Here is a 23,223-nt window from a genome sequence, read left to right as displayed (position 1 = left end):
ACATATGCATCGCAACAGATGTCAAGCTTGTATATTAGAGACCTAAAAACGTAGCAGTGTAGACTTTCTTATAATTGCTATGTTTTGGGGTCCTTTTAAAAGTGATGATATTTTTTTGACTTAAAGTAAGGAAACACCACCATTAATAATAATGGTCCACTGAGATTTAAACAATTCCAACACAAACTTAAGTTTCTTTAAACGTCTCCAGGTTAGGACTATCCATGTAAGAATATGTTATAGGGGTCAGTAAGGTGGCTCAGTGGAACGGTTAATGGCTCCCAAGCCTGAGACTAGAGTTTGAGCAGAACCTATATGGTTGAAAAAGAATACCAAGTTCTTTAAGCTGTCCTCTGACACACTCACAGTCTCTACCTACCTACCTACCTACCTACCTAACCTACACACACACACACACACACACACACACCGAACTATCTTGCGGGCCCTGTCTCTGAGTGCTTAAAGAAAAAAGGTGACAGTCTCAACATTCTGCTATATCTTGTAAAGTGATTTTAGCATCTCTGAGTGACAAAAAACAGACTAAATACTTGTCTATGTCCTGTTTTATGTTTTATGAAAGTAGACATTTAGATATGTATTGGAAACTATCAGGAAAATTCATTTTCTCACATATCAGTGTTCATTAGAATAGACTCTGGAAGAGAAGGAAACAACACCAACACAGTCTCTGGCCGTTTCCTAGCCTATAGCCCTCCCCTGACTATCGCACAGGAGAGAAAGCCAGTGATCAGGGGTAGTAAACGTTTTATGACTTTACTTCTTTTTCATTTTTGTTTTCTTTTTGTAATGCTGAGGTCAAATATATGCCTTGACTATCCGAATATCCTCAGCAAGCATTCTACCCTGAGTTACACACCTGACCCTTTGTTCCATCATGCCGACTACACTGCAAAGCTCTAGTATGCTTACAGCTCATGCTACCTCCAATTTTAAAAGAAAAAGGCAATTCAGATGATGATTTCTTTTTTTGTGGTACAGCAAAGCTTTACCCTATTTAGCTTATTACACTCTTATACTTATTTAATTCCAGTGAAATTACATATTGTTGGTAGTTAGGGATTGGAGTAAAACTGGATTAAAATGAATTTTATAAACATTAGTGAGAAAAAAGAAAAATTTTCTACTGTTGGAAACTTGAAGTTTAATACAGAGAACCTTACAGATATATAGGTATTTTGCAACCATGGCAACATCACAGATTATCCAAAGTTTAAATTTCTAAGAGTTCAAGACAACTCAGAAAGGCAAGGTAGGAGGACTAATTTTTAACAAGAGGAAGAAGGCAGAGGAAAGGAGGGGGATAGGAAAACCAGTTGCAGTAGTTTAGGACAAAGACTTTACTAAACAGAGTAAAGGGAGATTAATGTTCTCATCACGGCAGCATCAGCTCCTCTGGCTGCCAGTGAGGGCTGCTGCCATAAAACTCGCTTACCTGAACTGGATGAATAAGACCTTGGTTTAGAGTCAGTGCGATCACATTTAGAGCAAAGTGGCGCACACTTGACTGGGTGTGAAAAAAGGCCTCAAGCACCTGTTTGAGGTAAAGCTGCATGATGGAGCTACTCATCCCCGAGGAAACGTCTCCCATTTCTTTTAAGTCTTCCTGTTTTGCAACTTTCTTCCCTACAAAAGAGGGCACAGAGAAACACAGTTAAGACGATACCATCTTGGCTCACTACTCCTGACTGAGTCTACAGCTCAAACCCACGCAATGGTATGGCTCAGGGTCAGGCTCAAGTGATTCCCAGACTTTTTTCCTCAACTGTGCCAGAGGCTTTGAGAACTTACTAAAAGCTGTAATCCATCCTCCTCCTGTAAACTGTTAGTACTTGTAGATACCTAAAATCTTACGACTACGTTAGAGACTTAGTTTAATAACTCCGACTTAGTGGAGTCCCGCCGTCCTTCCTAGGACACGAGGAATGTTGTTACCTATCTGACATAAAGAAGAGCACCCTGACTGCACTCCATGCTCTCACTTACAGTCTCTGTCAGCTTGCTGCATTCGTGTATCTTCTTCTTGTAAGTAAGTCTGGAGGTTTTTTAACACTTGTATTTTTAAATTCACGGAGGAATTCTTATCAGATAAAATATTATTATACAGATTCTTCACTTCTTGCTCAAACATTAGACTTGGATGCTGTATAAAGGCAAATCCTAAGAGAAAGGGGAAAATGTTGTCATGTATTCCTACTAAAGGTAAATATAACACAATGAAAATGTCAAATTATACAAAGAGCTCCTTATTGCAAAACGTTAAAACTTAAAATGACTGGAAGAATATGCGGGTGGCCTTACCTAGAGAAGTAATAGAGCAGGTACTTCTTTCCCCATGAATTAAAAACAAGAAATTGCATTTCAAAGGAGAATTTCACACAAGAGGAAACCTTGAGGAGGGAGCAGGGCCTAGTGGCTAGGGGAGTGGATTAGGAGTCAGGAGTCTTGGGTTCTATTCCTGGCTCCACCACTGACTTGTAGTGTGACCTTGGGTGAGTCACACAATCTCTCTTTGCCTCAATTCTCCATCTGTAAAATGGGGACAATAATATTTACCGCCCGCCTACCTCAGAGGGATGCTGTCAGGACTTAAGATGTAATGTCTGCAAACATTTCTCAGACCCCTAATAGAAGGCACTACAGTGACAATGTAAAAAATATTGAAATACACCCACGGATGAAACAACTTAAAAATAGAGCTAAAATTACTTTTGTAATTCTTTTTCAAATGGCCGTACATTGAGGCCACAATGCTAACTTATAAGCACTAATTAATAAGCAGCAAAATAAAGCTATTATTAATGTACATATAGATAAATATTTAATAAGAAAAAATTAAGACTTTTTATGACAGCAAGTATTTTTAATACCCAGACCAAACCAGGCAAGGCAGACAGTAGTCAGACAACTAGTCCAAGGTCACACAGGATAATCATGTCCCATGTAACTCTGTTCGTTCTACAGTGCTGCTTTCTTAAAACTTTTTATTGTTTTCTGAATTATCTGTGATACAATTGGTTATGTCAGCCCATAAAACTTATTATCTACTCTTAATATTTAAGGATACACATTGGCATGAAGGCTTATTACATCACAAACAGTCAGGGAAATGATGTCTATATTTTACTATGTTTCTACTGTAAGTACTTTTGTTTCTCTGTTGGTTTGAAAGAAGACTTCTTTCAGCCCTGGCAGTCCTGGAACTTACTCTGTGGACCAGGCTGGGTCAAACTCAGAGATTCACCTGCCTCTGCCTTCTGAGAGCTGGGATTAAGTGTGTGTACTACCACACCTGGCTTATAAGTAATTTATGAAAGGAATGAGGAGGAATAAGGCAATTATCTTTAGGTATTTACAAATATTATCTACATGATTTAATAGGGTTTGGGTAACTCAGAATCTCTATCACTCACTTTTTTCAAAGACTAATGTCAGTGATTACCCATGAATGTTAAATCTTGACAATGCTATCAAAATATTTCCAAACAAATTAAGATATTGAGTATTTTTATGAAACACAATAATAATAATCTCAAGTACAGGGCATATTGTTCTCTTTGTCTTTTATAAATAAGAAAAAAATTTATTTCAGGCCTAAGGCATGAGTGTTTTAGATTTTATTTTTTTTAAAAGAATATTTAATTCAAGCACTTTAATGTTTTCCTGTACCTATACTCTAATTCATTTCCACAAAAGCTGTATAGAGCTGCTTGCAAAACATGTTTTTACTACACTAGTGCTTCTGGAAAATGAACATGGACCAGGTATGTATCTCAACTGTTCCCCTAACTAAGTCTACATAGACCGCCCATTAACAAGCGGCAGATACATGTAACAACACTATTTGCACAGAAAAACAACAGTTCTAAGAAATGCAAATTACACAAAACTTTCAACATGTCCTTAGCCTTACAGAGCCTCAGTAAGCATTCTTAAGCTAACTGTAGGATGCAGGGTGGGGGACAGTATTGCTCTCTCCACTTTATTAACAAAGAAACTGAGAAGGGAGAAGTGGCTTGATCAGGGCCACCCAGAAAGGCTGCCAGCTGAAGCACGGACAGAATCCAGCTGTTTGCTTTAAGCCCCAATACTTGACTCTCCATCTCAGACCATACATCGGACAGAAGCATGCCTAAATAAGCCAACAACTGAGACTCGCAATGGTCAAAAAGCTTACTCCACCCCTCAAAGAGTTAAAAACTACTAAGAAATTTGGACTTAACGTACCTAGACCAATGATGGCTTTTGTTTGTACTTCTTCATCTGAGTGTTTCGTAAAATACATCAATAGTTCAAGTACTTTATCCTTTATGTTAACCTGAAAAGGGACATAGTCAAAAAGAATACTCAATGCAAGAGAAAGTTTTTACAGTATGTGTAAGAAAGAGGAGGCGGTGGGGGTCGAGGGCAGAGGGAGGGAGAAAACGGAGAGAACGTGGTGGCCCCAGAGTATCTGTGTGGAGGTGTGGAAGTCAGCCTGTAGGACGTAGGGACGGACCTCACTCTTAGGTGCAAGCATCTCTCTACCTGTTGACCCACCTCACTAGCCCTGAGTTCTCAGTTACAAGAGGGAACACGCCTGAAAGCCAACAATGAGAATTTTCACGTGAACTCTGCTGTGGACGTAGGTCAGCTGCAGAGCACTGGCCTGGCAAATACAAGGCTTGATTCACAACACTGGGAGGGAAAAAAATAAATTCCATTTATTTTACTTAATTAATTTATTTAAATGTATTTAAACTTTTATATGTTTAGGTGTTCTGTCTGCACATATGACTGTGCCTCATGTGTGGGCCTGGTATCTGTAGAGGCCAGATGTGGGTGTCAGATCCCTTGGACCTGGAATTATATAAGGTGAGCCAGCATGTGGGTGCTGGGACCTGACCCAGGTCCTCTGGAAGAGCAGACAGTGCTTCCAGTCTCCATTTATTTTAGAATAGTGGCATTTGATGTGATGGTTGTGACAAGTATGTGTACCAACCTGTTGTTTTAAACAGTGCGTCAGTGTTAAGGAATTGATAACATTGGTTGTAGAAACTCCAAGTCAGTCACAGACCAGTAAGAAACTGCTTATAGATCAGCAGGAAGTCTAGAGATCATGCTTGGACTAGCTTTCATTTCAAAATTCTCATTAAATTATTTTAATGCTGCCTTCTTCCAAGATAATTATAGTGATTCTTAGCTCAGGGGCACAGGACTGTGTTTTACAGCACACTAGGTAATACTACGATCTTTACCTTACTGTTGCCTTTAAAATCTTCCAGATCAAAATCAAAATGCCGACAGAGTGCTCCAACAGTGAAGAGGGACCTAAGAAGCGCTGGCTTATTTGTTAAAAGTGAAGTGTTATTTGGGTCTTCTTGGTGCTGACTTTTTAATTTTGAAATGGCACCTAGTAAAGATAAACACTAGTTATTTATAGTAATCTTTTTATCTTTGAATTATGTTTAAACAATTACTAATAAAATACAATAAATTTTTACTAATAGTTTTAAGCATTAAGTAAGTTTATAATATGTGGCTTTTTTGTTATTCTGTTTTGTTTTTCAAGACAGGGTTTCTCTGTGTAGCCCTGCCTGTCCTGGAACTAGCTCTGTAAACCAGGCTGGCTTCAAATTCACAGAGATCCTGCCTCTGCCTCCCGAGTGCTGGGATTAAAGAAGTGCACCACCACCACTCGGCTTGTGTGTATTCTTTAGAGCTAAAATAATGTAAGAAAAAATATTAAAATTTCATTTTACATGGGGGCTGGAAAATTTACCACTTTTAAAGAGAAAAACTTTTGAGCTAACGAGAATACAAATGATCATAGAAAAATGCTGAGTGTGGATGATGGAGAACACTTACTTCCCTATGGCTTTCCTTTATCACAGAGATTAATAATGTGGACGTACTTGTAGAACTTAACAAACAATTGAAAGCTCGGACACTGAACTTACCATAGTATCTATTGAAACAGGCCCACACAAATTTAAAATTTTGTGTCACTTTATTTACAACAGCCCCAAGACAGCTCACACAATGCTGTACTACCTAAAAGATAGAGAAAATGTTACTCTTTAAGAAAAAACTAAAGCAAGGTTGAAATATATGACCATTTTTTTCTTTCTTATATATGTTTTAAAATCTAATAAAAGATCTGGGGACTTAATATTATATAGCAATATTTTATAACCATCACCTATGCACTACACACTAAAACACAGAGATGGTAGACTCACAGTCATGCCGTATTTGATGATTAGCTTCATCAGATCTTCTTCAATAGTGGCAAGGAAAGTTTCACTTGGGTGTTCCATCAGTGGCACAACTAACTCAAGGATTTTTGCAACATTGCAGATAACCATGAAGTCATTTTGTGTCTGTAAGAATAAAATTAATGCTATCTTAAAAAGAAACTATACGCAGCTTTATGTCTGGAATACTATATTTTTCAGACCAGAAGATGCACTCTTTCCCCCACAAAAGCGTATGTGTGTGTGTGGGGGATTAGGGTACCCCTTATGGTCCGATTCCTGTTTTTTTTTTGTTTTACTGTTCTAAAAATTGGGTGCATTTAATGGTTAGGTGCGTCTTATAGTCCGAAAAATATGGTATACAAATAGAACATTATATATGTAGAGTTACGGTTAAAAACTTAAAAGTACAAGAAAGAAGCCCCCCTCACCTCCAACCCCTGAGTATGTATGGAAGGAGCAGTGTCTGAGAGACCATCAGGAGTCTGCATTCTAGCTCCCTAATTCACCATGGGCACTTAATAATGTTAAAATATTACAGTTGAAATGATTTTGGGACTTCACTTGTGAGTATAATTCTTTGCCTGAATGTATGTCTGTGTACCGTGTTGCTTGTAGCCAGTATTCTTATTTTTTTTCCAAAAACAAAATGAAAGTCAATTTTATTTTATTTTTTAAGATTTATTTATTTTCTATTATGTATTCAGTGCTCTGCAGGCCAGAAGAGGGCATCAGATCACATTATAGATGGTTGTGAGTCACCATGTGGTTGCTGGGAATCAAACTCAGGACCTCCAGAAGAGCAGTCAGTGCTCTTAACCTCTGAGCCATCTCTTCAGTCCCAGAAGTCAATTTTAAACAAAGTATTTAAGCATTAGAGGAATATTTTACAAAGACTGTCACAGTTAAGTTTTAATATACCTTCTTGATGAAGGTCATTAACCTAATAGTTCTCAACTGTGGGTAACTATGCTCTCCATTCTCTACTCGCAAGTGTTTTGCAATGGCAGGAACATTTCTAGTTGTCACAGCAGAAGTGACATCTGTTAGAGAGAGACCAAAAGATGCTGTTGAAGAGCCCACAATACAAACAACAGATCTTCCTAACAGTGAATTATCCAGGTTTGTCAATAGTGCTGGAGTTGAGAAATCCTGTGTTAAATATATTTTACTTAACAAATATATTTATTGCCCCAGAACTAGGTAGAAGGCTTTTTAGTTTTATAGATTTTTCTTTGATTAAAAAAACAAAACAAAACAAAACAACAACAACCACCAACTAAGGGGCTGGAGAGATGGCGCAGAGGCTAAAAGCACTGGCTGCTCTTTCAAAGGTCCTGAGTTCAATTCCCAGCAACTACATGGTGGCTCACAGCCATCTATAATAAGATCTGGTGCCCTCTTCTGGTGTGCTGGTGTACATGAAGGCAAAACACTATGTATATAATAAATCTTAAAAACAAAAACCAAAAAATAACTAAGAACACGAAGATATTTTTGATTTTACTTATTTTGTTATGTGTATCAGAATCTTGCCTATAAGTATATATGTACCATGTGCATGCTTAGTGCCTGTGGAAGTCAGGTGGGCACTGGAGACCCTGAAACTAGGGCTGCAGATGGTTGTGAGCTCCCCTGTAGGGGTGGGAACTGCACCTGGGTCTTCTGGAAGAGCAGCCAGGCTTTTAACCACTGAGCCATCTACGTGGCCCCACAACACAAAGTCTTTTTGCCATTCGTTCTATGATCAACTTATTGCTCTCTCTAAAAGCAATATTACTAGCTCTTTTTAGGGGAATGGGGGTAAAGGAAAATAAGGTTTTGTATGTATGTCTTTAATCCAGCCAAGTAAGAGATAACTAGTATTTACTTTTGAGTAAATTATTTTACTGGTTAAAATTTTCTTATATCACATCTACTTTTCATTTTAGGAGATGGCTGTCCTGGAACTTTCTATGGAGACCAGCCTGGCCTCAAATTCAGAGATCTGCCTGCTTCTTCCTCCAAAGTGCTGGTACCAAAGGCACATATCATTATGCCTTACCTAAAATGTTTAAATTAAAGAGTCTTCAAACTTAAAAGGCACACTACTCAAAGAAAATAGAAAAACTATATGAATAGTCAATTAAAAAAATGGTCAGTATTACCAAAAACGCTTAGCTTTTTGGAAGTGCAGTACTGAGGACTTGTTCCTTGACACCTGTGAGATCAGCAAGGGCACAAGAACAATGATTCCAGCAGCACGCGCTGCGCTTCAAAAGGCCTAACATCTTTCTAGTGGTCTCCCCAAAATTAGGTAAAAAAGCAAAAACACAGCCCATGAGGAAGCAAAGAAAACCCCCAAATTCTCCAACGCTTTAGTCAGTCCACCCCTAAGAATCTGTGCAATAAAAGGAATGCAACAACCTTTTAAAGTGTATGTCAAAGGTTACGTTATAATTCAGACTCTAGAGGGAGAGAACGGCACTGAGTCACAATGCTGGGACTGGGGGCTATGTGACGGGGGTAAGCTTTGTATTCTCTGTACTTTAATTTCCTGTGTTTAAAATGAAGGATAAACGGTGCTTGACAAGCTAAAAGAGACAACGCATGTGAAGCTCTTCAAGTGTCTGCTCACAGTGTTTAACAGACGTGAGCTGACTATTGCTACAGATTATATATGAAGCTAAGCTATTTTTGGATTTTAAGGTGGAATTAGTGTCTTAAAATAGGATGCTTTAAAAAATTTTGTGTCTTATGTTCTACTATCTTCCTTGATCCTTAAAAATGTCTCAGTAAGCCCTAAGGTTTTCAAATAAAACTTAAATTAGGGGAAATTGCTTAACACCTGATAACGGAAAAGACAAACAAACAAAACAAAAGCAAGCAAATCTAGTAGAGAAACCTTTTAAAGTTAGATCTTTAGAAAGAATGGAAAAACAATATATAAAAAAATTAAGAGCTGTAACTTTCTAGACCATTTTAAAATGTAGCATATGTAAGAAATCAGAATTTACTGTTGTTATATATCCCACTTCAAAAATATCATTTGATTTACAGTATTATTTTTATTTAAGCAATGTTTTGTGAATTCTCATTTTATTTTAGAATATAGCATATGTTAATATAATAATGTCTCTAATATGATACCAGATGTTCCATATTGAACATACTGCTCTATAATAAAAGTATCAAAAATCTATTAGAGGGAAAATGAATTGCAAATTAAGAATCCAAAGTGTAGTAACTTTCTACTTGTGCTTTATTCACTTTTGGGGTTTTAACAAGAGTTGTAATATTTATAAAGCAGTTACAGAGTGGTTAGCTTGAGAACTAACAGAAGAATAGAAGCTGAATTTTAAATATACTGTATCACAAAGTTGATGTTTTTAGATAACTTGTAACAAGCATTAGAGTTGATGACACAGATTATCTGTCAGTGAGAATGTGGCTAGCACAGTGTGCATTCTAAATGTAAGGTACTTATTACCTGTTGTATGTAAGAAAGAAAAAACAAGACAGCACAAACAGGCTGTGGTGGTGCATGCCTTCAATCCTACAATTTGGGAGGCAGAAGCACGTTATTTCAACAGAGCGAGTCTGAGGATAGCCAAGGCTGTTACACAGATAAAGTCTATCTTGAAAAACCAACCAACCAACAAAACTAACAAGAAGACAACACTTATACTTACACTGCACTTAGTGGTAAGGTATGGCTGCATAGTCATGGCATGTTTAACCATGAGCTGTGGTCTGATTTTGCTGAATAAAAACAAAGTGGTTATACAAGCTACCAATCTCCCAGAATTCACACCTTTATTGTCTGAGTCTGAAAAAAAAAGAAAGAGAGAAGTAAGACATTTGTATTTACAGAGTACCAGTGAGGATGTTAAATAATGGAAGTGACAAGAAGGGAATTTGGATCAGTGCTTTATGCAGTTACACAAAACACTATTCAAAGGGGGCTAGTTAGGAGACATGTTGGTTCTTAAAATATACTTATTTTTAGAGTGATTAGTAATGTTGAAGATTAGTGGTTATTAATATCACCAATGAAGTCTATGATGAAAAAAACAGAAAAAGAAAAAAGAGGCACGCATTGAACAGTGGAAAAATTTACAGAAAAACAATAAGCCCTTCGTAAGAAAAGAAAGAATATCTGCAATCCCCTTAGGTGTCACAACTGCCATCTCTGCTGCAGGCACGTGTCCCTGAGTGCAGGAACTGAGGTCAACTGCTGTTCTTCATTAAGCACATCAGAAAATGAGAAGGAATAGTAATAGTCTTAAGTAGTAGGTACCAATTGTGACTTTTTCGGTAATTACTGAGAACAGAAGATTTGAGATTTGTACTGATATAATGTAACTGATAATATAAAATATTACATATTTAATTTACATTAAAATTTTAACAGATTAAAATGAAAAATAAGAAATATTTAACAGATTAATTGCTATTAAGAGAATTTTATAAAATTATAAACAATATTATAAATATTGTATAATACAGTTTAAAAAATTTTTTATTATGTACACAATGCTCTGTCTGCAAGTGACACCTGCACGCCAGAAGAGGGCATCAGGTCACATTATAGATGGTTGTGAGCCATCATGTGGTTGCTGGGAATTGAACTCAGGACCTGAGATAACAGTTTGTGCTCTTAAGCTCTAAGTCATCTCTCCAGGCCCATTATATTTTTAAAACATTTCATTAGTTAGTACAATTTCTTTAAAAGTTATCTATAATTTAAATAATACCAAACTGTTTTGTTTATTTAGAAAAAAAATTGGGCCCTGGACTTCATTCTTATTCAATATGACATCTAAAAGTACACATGGAAAGGTGTGTAGCGGAGATGAGATTATGCGTTATTACACTGTTTGGGCTAGGTAATCTTACAGGATCATCTAAAATGAAGTGTCAAACAGAAATTTATATCATGAAACCAAATTACCCTTAGAAGGGATGTAGCTAATTATTAGGCAAGCAAATCCAGAGATAAAACTGAGAGAAGGGCCAAAATGTTTAAAAAGCTCTTAAAATTAACTTAAGAACTAATACGTAAAATTTCTTACCAGCTAGAGATTCCTCATATTTAAGAATATGCTCAACAAGGTTATCAACGAGTTGCGTACAAGCTTTCTTCACAGGTTTGTATGAGGAATCCTCTTCAGACTTTAGCAGCTATATATGTATACATATTAAAAAACCCAGCAAAATTATTCATCAGGAAATAATAATAACAATAATAAGTACATTTATTAATAGTCAATAAGCATTTTTCAGTTCTAAATATTAAAATACAAGTAAAGCAAAAATACATGACATTATTTAAAAATATGCTATAAATCAATAGTTTGCAAAGGCAAGGATTTTAGTTCGAACACAGTTTAAACAACTGTGCACAGGGCCTGATGCTGGAGAGATGCAGGGAAGGTAAACCGCCTTCTCTCCCTGTCTCTCTCACCACTCCTCCTCCTCCTCCTCCTCCTCTCCTCTTTCTCTGTCTTCTCTCTCTCATGCCAGCCAAGACCAAAGAACACTGCCTGGTGCTAATTTTAAACAATTAATAACTGTATCTGAACTATACTATAAGCGCTGTAATTATAAAACATAATGGCATAGTCTTTGGCAGATTTCTTCTGCTTTATTCTCTGCCAAATCATTCATAAATTGTGCTTTAAATGCTATGAAGAACAGCGAGGAGGACAGAGGGAAGCCTATCGAAGAGTACAACCCATCCAACCCTGGGACCACAGGCCACTGGGAGAACAGGTGGAGCTCTGTCTGTTCTGCCAGTAATAATTAACTATTTCTGGAGGTATTAAAAAGCTCATTTTATTTCTGTGCATAGTTTTCCAGAGCTTTCAAACATAACATAAATGTTCTATTTCTGCGTTGTCCGACAGACTTGTAACAAGTCATGAGTGAGGAACTAAAATGAAGTAAGACAAAATTCAAATTTAATAATGCATGCTTTTACTTTTACTACAAGATGCATGAATAGACAAGCATTTACAAAGTGCACTATGTAGAGACTGTCTGCTTTTCTGAGTCTTAGTGCAGAAAAGTATAAGCTCCTTTTTTTTTTTGCAGAATATATGTATGTATGTATTAATTTATATCTTTTGTATGTGAGTATTTTGCTTGCAAGCATGTCTGGGCACCAAGTGCATGCCGGGTGCCCATGGAGGTCAGAAGAGGGTGTTGGATCTCTAGAGCTGGAGTGTTGGTTGGTTGTAATTTGCTGTGTGGGTGCTGGAAATGAAACCCAGGTCCTCTGCTATGAACAAGTGCTCTTAACTGCTGAGACATCTTTCCAGCCTTCCTTTTCCATTTTTAATTAAAAAAACAAACAAACCTTTTTCTTTTGGATACTGGCTAAAGTCTGAGCATCCTTTTCTGGATGCTCTCGTCCTCAGTCTTTTGGAAGCTGTCCCTTCTCTCCTTCCCACGCAGCCGCTTACTCAGCCCACTCTGAGCCTGCAGGCCCGCGAGCCTCACTAAAGACAGCGCTTCCTTCCCTCCTCTTTCCTGTCCCCCAAGGACAGGGTCTTTCTCTGCAGTCCTGACTATCCTCAAATGCAGAGATTCTTCTGCCTCTGTCCTGCTGTTTTCCTTGCAAATGTTAATAAACCTATCCCCAAGTTAAAAGAAAAATTGCCTGGATATTAAAAATGAGGGGCAGCAACCAGAACAGTATGATATATGCAAAGCATCACTGTTCAATTAAAAAAAAAGGACAGCCTTAATTTACACATTTTCAACTATGAATTGCAACTTTTCCTTAACCCATTCTATAATTCATTTTGTTAAGTGCAGCTACCAACATTACACTCTAGCTTGGTTTACTTAAGGCAATCACCAAAAACTATTTCTTGTTCTATTTTTCTTTCTAAGAAATCAGGAACATACATGCAAATAATTTATTTTCAATTTTGGCTCATGACACTATCTATACTGACTGGTATATGGTTTTAATATATTAATTAGAAATAATAATCTGACACAGGATCTCACTATGTAGCCAGTGCTGGCCTGGAACTCACAGAGATCTGCCTGCCCCACCTCTTGAGTGCTGTATTAAAAGCACAGGACCATGACTGGTCTTTTGTTTGTTTGCTTTTAATTTAAATTTCCAACTTCAACAAAGGTAGCTTGACTAGTGTTTTGGGACTTGTGTTCATTCAGACAGCTATGTTTTATTATTTCACTGCTATAGAGCAGTGCTCTTTGTACACTGCAAGCCACGTAGCCAGTCCTCTGTGTGAAGGCTAAGTCACATGTTAATGGTGTGTACTTGTGTATGTATTCTAATTCACATACACGATGTTTTCTTGAACATTCATTTCAGAGTACAAATGCTGGGCCACAACACATAGGAATATTCAATTTTTGAGAAAATATTATCAAATAATCTTTCCCAAAGTGATTGTTTAGGATGAAAAAAAAAAAAAACCTCTTTATGTGAAATCCTTGAGATTAGAAATCTTCTGGATTTTAGAGTATTGGCATAGTGCACAGAAAGATGCTTGGGCAAGGGAGAGAGATCTAAGCTCACTTAAGTTTCATATACTCCTTACATAAATTGCTTGAAGGTATGTCTGAGTTTGGCTATCAAAAAGAGATCAGGTGTGGAATTTTCTTTCTTTCTTTTCTTCTTTTTTCAAGACAGGGTTTCTTTGTGTAGCTCTCAACAACTAATGTTAAGAACTTGTAGTTCCTACTTGAAGTTAAACGCCTCACAAATACAGACGAGGGCTACATTTTACGCTGTTCAACTGGCCAAATTTGATCAAGATTTAAGTGACAGAAAAGCTTGTGGACTAAAGGCTAGAAATATTGACTTGTGTGTGTGTGTGTGTGTGTGTGTGTGTGTGTGTGTGTGTGTGTGTGTGTGTGTACCTGGAATCATCATAATACTCTGCTGTGGAAGCCTTTGTTTAATCTGCAGAAATTGCTGCATGTGTGAATTTGAAGCTATTTAATTCCATACTCTGTTTCCTTAAGAAATCATTTCCCATATACTGATTACTGATTTACAAGAAATCAACTCAACACAATTGTAAATTTCTGAAATTTGTTAAGCGGGACACATGCTCTCCGTCTGGAAGTATGGGAATAGTCCGTGTGCTATGTACTCTTGACTTGAGAACTCTAAAGAGCCCAGCAGCCGTGGTACTCTTGCTTGTCCCCCTCGCCATGCATACAGACATAGCTGCAGAGTGGTTACTGCTCAGTAGGTATTTTAACACAGTTTTTGGGCCTGGGGCTGGAGAGAAGAGTGAGAAGCTAGGAGCACTTCCTGCGTCCCCAGCACCCATGTTGGGGGACTTACAACGGCCTGTAATACTGGCTTTGGGGTTCCAATGCTTTCTCCTCTGGCCTGTGTACTCGTGCCCCCCCAATGATTAAAAAAGGAATTGGTTTTTAAATTTCCTTCATTAAATGAAAGTTTTACTATACTGAACTATTCACAAAGTCGTAAGTAAATAAAATTGCTTAACTAAGGTAGGGAAATACAAAAGGGAACTGGATGAACAACTAATTAAGTAGGACTGAAAAGCAAAGACACAACTAAGTGAAACTATCACTAAGGTACCATAGAGCTGGCCAACTCTTTTTTTGGTTCTAACTTGCTAATAAGAAACAGCAAAAATTTGACTTTTCTGTAGTAATCCTAAAAAAAAAAAAGCCAGTTACTTCTTATTTAATAATTTCTTATCATCATCAGAAGAAACATGTGGTTTTAGAAATGATTATATCTTCTTTGGATTGGCTGATACAACTTTACTTGGAAGACTTGTAAGGCTGTGTAATACAGAACTAGTTCTTTGATTTAGAAAAGAAATGCTGCCAAAAGATCTTGTAAAAAAAAAAAAAAAAGAAAGAAAAAGAGAAACACAAGTTATGTAAAGATTCTAAGATATTAGATTGGAAAACAGGCAACTACCACAAATACCACAAAGGTATATAAAAGAGTATTTTGAAATTTCAAAATAAGTAATGTATCATTATACACTATACCAAAATGGCTTAGGCTTAAAAAAGATTTAACAGTACTACAAAATCTTAAAAGTATGGAGCAGGTGGTATGTTCACACAGTGCTGGTAAAAATGTAAAAGAATTTAGTCATTTTGGAAAAATACAGTTTAGCAGTTACTAAGTCACCTCATGACCCATAGTCTTTTGTTTGAGACAGGTTTCCCAATGTAGTCCTGACAAACTTGATATATATCTATATATGAATACACACACACACACACACACACACACACACACACACACACACACACACTGCTGCCACAAAGAAAAAAGGCTGGAGGAAGGACAGATGAAAGAAATGATAGGTAGGCAAAGGTGGAAGGATGACTGAATCAAGAATTTTGAGAGCAATTGAGGAAAAAAGTGAAATATTGCCTTCAAAAAAGTAAACAGTAGGGCAAAGGGTTGGGAAAAAAAATTCAGTAAGAGCCCCGCTGTGCAAGCTTGAGGACCATAGTTCAAATCCTGAAACCACATGAAAGCTGGCTGCATGTGACGCCAGCACTGGCTGAGGGAGTGCGCGGATGTGTGAGCTTGCTGGTTACCCAGCCTAGGCAAATCGGTGAACTGCACTCAGTCAGATCTGGGGAGAGTCTCAGGAGAGCAAGGCAGAGAAGAGAGGACACCTGACATTCTCTTGTAGTTTGCACACAGACGCCTACCTCCTCCTCAGACTGTAAACATGCTGGTAATGTTTAAAGATGGGAGAGGAATACTCTTATTTGAGAATTTCTCAAAGTACAAATTGTGATTATATTTTTGTAATATGCCAAATAATGAAGTGTTTAATGTTATTTTTATATTTAGTTATAGATCTCATAAATGTTCTCTAGATCAGCAGTTCTCAACCCCTTTGGGGGGTCACATAGCAGATATCTGCACATCAGATGTTTACATTACAATCCATAACCGTAGCACAATTAGTTTAAAGTAGCAGAGAAATAACTTGATGGCTTGTGGTCACCACAACATGAGGAACTCCATTAAAGGGCCACAGCATTAGGAAGAGTGAGAACCACTGCTCTAGATTAAAGGGATAAGAAAAAAATTATCTGAAAGTGGAGCTAGAACTTTAATTAGTAATCTAGGAAACTTCTTTAGCAGTCAATTGGATAACTGATTCAACAAGAAAATTAAATGACATAGCTTAACATACTGAAATACCTTTCTCCTACTGAAACACAAATATTTAAGAAAGAACTGAAAAAAACTGAATAAAGATTCTTTATTTTCACGCTGTCAAAATTACACTCACATTTTGAAGGAGCTGCTCAAACCAGTCATATCCAGTATCTCTACATGCTGCAACCTAAGGTGAAAAGGTGATAAAACGATTAAAATAAGGTATTTATAGTAACTCTACAGACTGAGCAGGTTATATTTAGCACTATATATTTATATACATATACACATGTAATAATAATTTAAAAAAGAGACTATCAACTTGAAAGAGAACAGGAATGGGTAAATGGGAGAGTTTGGAGGGAGGAAAGGGAAGGGAGAAAATAAAAAAGACATTTATTTAAAAATAGCTATTTCAGTTATGTTGTAGCATGAAGCATATACCTACATTTTTAATTTGAAAGATGATATTTAAAGTAAACTTTCTTCAGTAACTCAAATACTTGTCAATATGGGAAACATTAAATAAATTAATTTAATATTAAAAAGACTAATATGGTATCAAATCATAAACAAATAGCTTATGCCATATTCTATCATAAAAATCTGTAAGGTTTCAAACAATGAAAATAAAAATGTTTCTTAACCCTCTTGATGATAGTTTTTTGTTTTTTTTTTTTTGGTAACAATGAAAATGGAGATGATCATGTAACTGAGTATATAAAACTGCTAATATTCAATATACAAAAAGCATTCTGGATCAGCAAATTACAGCTCAATTCTGTAACAACAACAACTACTTTAAATGCTATCTGCAGGTTGCTAGCTTGGGAGTATACAGCTGCACACCTGTTGTGCTTTTCTGTTTTCAATTATGGAAGAATAGGAAAACATCGATATCAGTGCTTATATGTATGGGCATCAAGAAACTGAGCAATGTGCAAACAGTCTCCTTTTACTTAAACCCCAGAAGCACAGAGGAAGCAGAAGTAAATGGCAGACACCGCCAGGCACTTCATCATTGCCCCCCTCTTCATAACTAGCAGTGCACTCAGTGACCACACACTTGTGTCCTTCCTTCTTACCACATCAGTGATGTTTAAAATTTTCCTTGTCATTGCTTCTTTGTCATTATGTGGAGTTGGAGTAAACCAGAGTTTTTGGAATGTTTCATTTACTAATTTCTAGAAGAAGAAAAAGAAACCCAATCAATTCCTAATAAAAACGGAAAACTATTATAAATTCTCATTAAGGCCTAACACAAAGCTATAGGTAGCTAAAAGAAAATTTTATGAACTTATTATAAATTTACTCATGATTAAAAACAACCAATTGATTATCCAAATTAAAAGCTTTTCTAAACGGGTGAAGATTTCACGGATGGGCAAAACTATGTTTAGCCTACAGCTTCTGCATAAAATACTTCCAACAAAACAAAACAAAACAAAACAAACAAAAAAAAACCCAACCAACCAACCAAACAAACAAAAAACTACAAAAAAACCCCCCAAAACCTGAGGCTTGACTTGTGAAGATTCAGCGCCATTTGCTTTTTGGATTAAGAATTTGTGGTTCTGGTTAGCTAGGGCTGAAGAATCAGCTGTTATTAACAAGATACCAGAACCACTGAAGAAACTGATGTTGGTCAGCTGGAGCTGAAAAATTGGCGGTGATTAAGAAAAGACCAGCATCACTGAGGTCAAATCTCCTGGGAAGTGTTTCCTCAGAGTCAGCACAAGCAAGCTTTATTCACAGGTAGCCAAGGCTGCACCTGGTGCTGGCAGCCAAATGTGGTCACGTCTACGAGTCTCCCAGGTGGTACTGGTTTTGAAGGCATGAAAGAAAGGGTCATGCAGAGCAGCTGAGGCCGCCACTGTGCAGAGGCCAGGAGAGGGCCCTCGAGAAGGTGTAGCCAGAGAAGCAGTGAAGCCCCAGGCCTGAAGGGGTGTTGAAGACAGGTGAGGCTTTGTACCATGAAGACAGACTATTGGTAAAGTGCAGCGAAGCTGCAGTTGAAGGCCCCAGCATTTTGAAGATGCCAGTCCCATGGGATGACTGGCAAGAACAACAGCAGCGGCCTGAGTCTCGAAGGCAAGCTGTGTGTGTTGCAGAGTGTGGAACCTGAGAAGGTACCCACGGCTGTAGGCGTAAGGTTACTGTATAATCCAAATGCTGATTTCTGTACCCTCCCACATCTGGTGGCACTCACTGTTCTGAGATTTTCCTGTCTCAATGTCTTATAAACACTGCTCTCTAATTATCACCTAATATGCCAATAAATCAGTTTACAGCCAATAGCTGGGCAGGGGTTGGAATAGGGCTGGACTTCCTACCAGCCAGGAGGGGAGGAGTTAGAAAAGAAAAGTAGGGGATTCAGCCCCTGGAGAGGTCCAGGAACCATCAGGAGAGGGAGCTGGAACAGAGAAAGCTACGAAGTGCAAATATCACCGGGATGTAAGCTGGGAGGAAGCCAAATCAGCTTAGAGGGTTAAGAAGAGAGTAATAGCTGCTCAGGATTGTGCTGTGAGGCTTATTATTAAACAAATATAACAGTCTCAATTATTTGTGTGATAATCAAATTAATAGAGAAATTGAGAAACAAACACTGGTTTTGTAGAAAATAACATTAACACAAGGCCCTTGAAAAGCCTAGAAGATTGTGAGTTAGTGCCAGATATTGGACATTTAGTGATTTACACTGCCGGAGTTTGGTTTTGCATTTATCTGATAGTGACTGTGCCCTGGTTTTTCCTTCCTGAAATAAGAAAGCATTTAACGAGGGGCCCACAGTTGTGAGACACTCTCTATCTCTTTTTAAAGAAACTGAATTTTTAAAGTAATTGAATTTCTAAGACTGTGGGACTTTTTACATTTGTAAAATGTTTCATACTGTGATGTTTATATTAATGCGTGTTCTTAAGGATGAAGAAAGGAAAGGTTATGGCTTTCTAGTGATTTGTTTGTGTGTCAAACTGACAAGGGGTCAATTATACAGGATAGTTTTATGCCAACCAGCTAATGTCATCTGAGAGGATGGAGCTTCAATTAAGAAAATGCCTTACAGGCTGTAGGCATCTATAACTAAAAATCAAGATAACTTCAATATGGTAATATTTTTGGATAGAATACAGTTTGTACAGTTCAAAACATAAATACTGTGATGGTTGAATAGGTTGGAAAAGATCACATTTTATCAATATAAAATTTAGAAACAAAATAAAAAACTTAAGATTCAATGAGCACCTAAATAATTTTAAAACTTTGATAATAGAAATTCCACACAATCAGGTGTTCGTCTTACCTTAATGCCCTCTTCATCATTGACTCTACGAATCATTTTTACACACATTTCTGTGATTTTTGGAAATGTTGGTTGTTCAATACAGATGTCTCTTAAAATCTTTATTACTCTTTTCCTGACACTGATACCAGTATCCTAAGGACAAAATGTATTTTCAAACATTAGGAAAATTCAGATGTTTTAGGTGTATGAAATTTGACAAGATGAAATTAAAGATTTCCTATAAGCATTGTATCCATATTTGTTAACTGAAAATTGTTTATATATTTTAAAAAAGATACAACACAAAAATATCTACAGTTAATGCATTAATAATAATTGATTTCTATAAAAAATCAATATGCTTGAAGTGGGTGGTACACTTGCCATGGAAGTAATTCTTAGACAGACACATACACACACATACAGAGAAACGATAACATAATTATTCTAGAGTCCTGTCCAAAACCAGTTAATTATCAAACATAATTACTATCAATTCTGATTATAAACTGGGTAACAGTAATTAAAAAATGGACCTTATTCTCACCAATGCTTGGCTTTATAATATTGAATAGGTTGCCTTGTGAAATAACCTTCTTTAGAATGGTGCTGTAGTTCACAAATTAGGCAATATAAAAATGTAACTGGCATTTATACTGTTTTAGATTAAAATAAGGTACAATGTTTAAGGCAAATTCTACTCATAATTAATATAAAATAGAAAAATACCAATATTCTTTCAATCAGCATATCATAATACTGCTCAGCAAGCTGAGGCCGACAAAGGACGAATCGACCTAGTAGTTCCACCGCTGCCTCGCGAACACTAGTGGAATTATCCATTAATCGTCCGTGAACTCCTCGCTGCATGTCAAGCTGAGTAAGAGTAAGAGAAATGTCATTTACAGCAGCAGAGACAACCTTTAAATTTCATTAGGAAAGAAAAAGAAATAGTTTTGGCCTTACCCTTGCTAGAATACTGGGGTCTACAGCAACGACCTCAGACAAACACTTCATGGCTTTTGTTCGAACGGCGATTGCATTTTCACCAAGCACTCGTAGTATCTGCCAGGCAAACATTAACATTCTCATAAATGTTAAAATACTTAAAAATTAACAAAGAATAGCATGAAAATATATAAAAGAATACAACCCGCTACTTACTTTTGTTTTTTTCTTGTGTGTGAGTAAACTATACGTCATCTTACTGGTCCAAAATTGTAATTTAGAAACCAGTATGCATGGAAAGGCATTTAGAACACTGAGCTCCACTAACACCTATGTGTAACTCTTATCAAAGTTTTATTGGCCATGATGTGATAATTGAACAATTTATTTTTATAATGTCATTCAAGCACATGCCCATTTGTTTATAAATGACATCACTATGTAGAGGGCAGGCATCACTGAAGACAGGTGAACAACAGCAAGGAACAGAGACAACGCTGATTCCACAATCCTTTAAAACTACCTCAACAATGATCACACACTGTTCACTATCTCCAAAAGTAACCGGAATTGAAAACAAAACAAAACAAACAAAAACAGTCAGATTAATCAGTTTACCTGTGTCAAATAAATATCAAAGCTCTGGGCAAACGGCCTCATAGAGGCCAAGTATCGGACAATCAAGCACGCATCATCATAGTCCACAGTATCAGAGTTCATCCTACAATGGAAAGCACTAATTTTATATGTTCTTTTAAATGGATGTCTACGATATCTAACACGCTTTCTCTCTGCATCTTACTTTAATGTGCTGAACTGAGAAGGTGTGGTTTTGATGATGCTTCTAAGGAACTTTTTCCGGTTTTCAGCCCGATGCATTATCTGACCGGTTGTCTCAATCTCTTTTGCGTGGTGCGCTCCGTCAGACGACTCTTCATCTTTTTGTGACTTCATTGCTTTTTCTGTTTCTAGAGTTGTGTCACGGAACCACTGGGCTATATAGAATTTACGAGAAAACTGCAAAGACATTAGATAGATTTGAGTTGATGCAATTAATAACATTTCTAATCAGGAACAGAAGTACTAAGGGTTTTCTTTAAAACAACTTCCATCAGACAGAAGCAGATTTAAAGACAGATAAAATTCTGAAATATCTTGGGTTGCAGAATCTTTCTTTTTTTACATTTAACTATAAATTTAATTATTACTGTAAAAAACCAAGTTAACAAAAAAGCTGAATTAAATATGTAGTACTACCATCAACTACTTAGGATAGACATTCACAAAGTCAGTAAGACTTGGTGGAAAGACCACTAGCAAAGGTTAGAATAAACGTGTAAAACACTGAATGCAAAAGACTCCCATCTGTTTTCAACTCTTGTCTCATCTGTGCAAGAAATACGCAAGTGGAATCCATTAAAAAAGCCTAGCACTGAAGCACTTGTGCATGTCTGCTCTGTGACTAGTGATTAAGAATCTGCAGTAGGTAGCTCAAATAACATAGAGGTTGTTGTGACATTTTTTTATCACACCAGCTAAAACATAAACTGGAAACCTACTATGTGTACAGTATTATTGGCCTACAAAATGTACAGACTGTACAGATGACCTATTATAATCTGGATGTGTTACTTAAGTTTTCAAAGAATTAGATATGTGAATACATGCATATATATATGTATATGTGTATATATATATGTATATAAAATAAAAATTTGACCACTTCTATGCATATGCTAACCGATCATCTACAGCACCAGGTGGCTTATTCTTTTTAGGGTTAGCCTAGACTTAAAAGGACGTGGTGGTACATGCTTTTAAACCAGCACTCAGGTGGCAGAGGCAGCCCAAGTTCTGTTAGTTCAGGGCTAGCCTGGTCTACAAAGCGAGTCCAGGAGTCCAGGAGAGCCAGGACTACACAGAGACAACCTGCCTTGAAAAACCAAAAGAGGAAAAAGAAAAAAGATGATCTATAAGCCCTGTGGTGATGTCACAGACTTTTGACCAGCACCCAGGAGGCACAGGCAGGTGAACTGGTTTACAGAGTAAGTTCTAGGCCATACACACACACACAAAATCTATGAAAAGATTTACAAATATTTCACTTTCTTTCCCTCTAAGTCCTCAATTTACTTTTAGAACACAATTTAAAATTAAAAGGCAAAATAAATCTCACCACTAGAGAAGGATCCGTCTCAGTGTTCTCATCCAAATAATCAAGCAATGCCTTTTGCAATTGTTGGATTTCATCTTCTCCTCCAGAAACCTAAACCAAAATAACAACAACAACAACAACAAAATTATCAGTAGTTTGTTTGTCTGTTACTGATCTGACCCCCCCCCCCACCCCCACTTCTGAATTCTGAACCACTATGGCTGGCTTCCAATTTGTGAGTCTTAGCCCTAGCCGTCAAATGATGGGTTATAGACCCATAGCCACTAAACTACTGGTATGCTATATGATAAACCGTGTAGGCATAAATACACACCTAACAGGGAAAAAATGAGAAGGAAACACAAATACACTCATTGTAAAGAAACAAAAAATACTTTTTCTGAAAAACAGCACACTATCTATCTTAAGAAAG

The 23,223-nt window shown here is 37.0% G+C and overlaps 1 protein-coding gene across 2 annotated transcripts in view; it reads right to left on the bottom strand.

Moving 5' to 3' along the window:
• NIPBL (NIPBL cohesin loading factor) overlaps nt 1–23,223 on the bottom strand; it is a 151,721-nt gene that overhangs the window by 14,599 nt on the left and 113,899 nt on the right. For both annotated transcript variants that reach the window (XM_084781108.1, XM_084781109.1), the window contains exons 25-40: nt 22,812–22,901; nt 21,438–21,652; nt 21,254–21,356; nt 20,654–20,752; nt 20,417–20,563; nt 19,706–19,840; nt 17,490–17,588; nt 16,538–16,591; nt 11,312–11,420; nt 9,929–10,065; nt 6,243–6,383; nt 5,961–6,054; nt 5,259–5,413; nt 4,249–4,339; nt 2,008–2,181; nt 1,457–1,647 (exon numbers count right to left, since the gene is read on the bottom strand). In XM_084781108.1, coding sequence (XP_084637234.1) covers nt 1,457–1,647; nt 2,008–2,181; nt 4,249–4,339; nt 5,259–5,413; nt 5,961–6,054; nt 6,243–6,383; nt 9,929–10,065; nt 11,312–11,420; nt 16,538–16,591; nt 17,490–17,588; nt 19,706–19,840; nt 20,417–20,563; nt 20,654–20,752; nt 21,254–21,356; nt 21,438–21,652; nt 22,812–22,901 — 2,034 coding nt within the window. The remainder of the gene's footprint in view (nt 1–1,456; nt 1,648–2,007; nt 2,182–4,248; nt 4,340–5,258; nt 5,414–5,960; nt 6,055–6,242; nt 6,384–9,928; nt 10,066–11,311; nt 11,421–16,537; nt 16,592–17,489; nt 17,589–19,705; nt 19,841–20,416; nt 20,564–20,653; nt 20,753–21,253; nt 21,357–21,437; nt 21,653–22,811; nt 22,902–23,223) is intronic.

This window comes from Acomys minous, assembly GCF_964271855.1.
Source record: "Acomys minous genome assembly, chromosome: 5".
Classification (NCBI taxonomy): domain Eukaryota; kingdom Metazoa; phylum Chordata; class Mammalia; order Rodentia; family Muridae; genus Acomys; species Acomys minous.
This window is presented reverse-complemented; position numbering and strand designations above follow the sequence as displayed.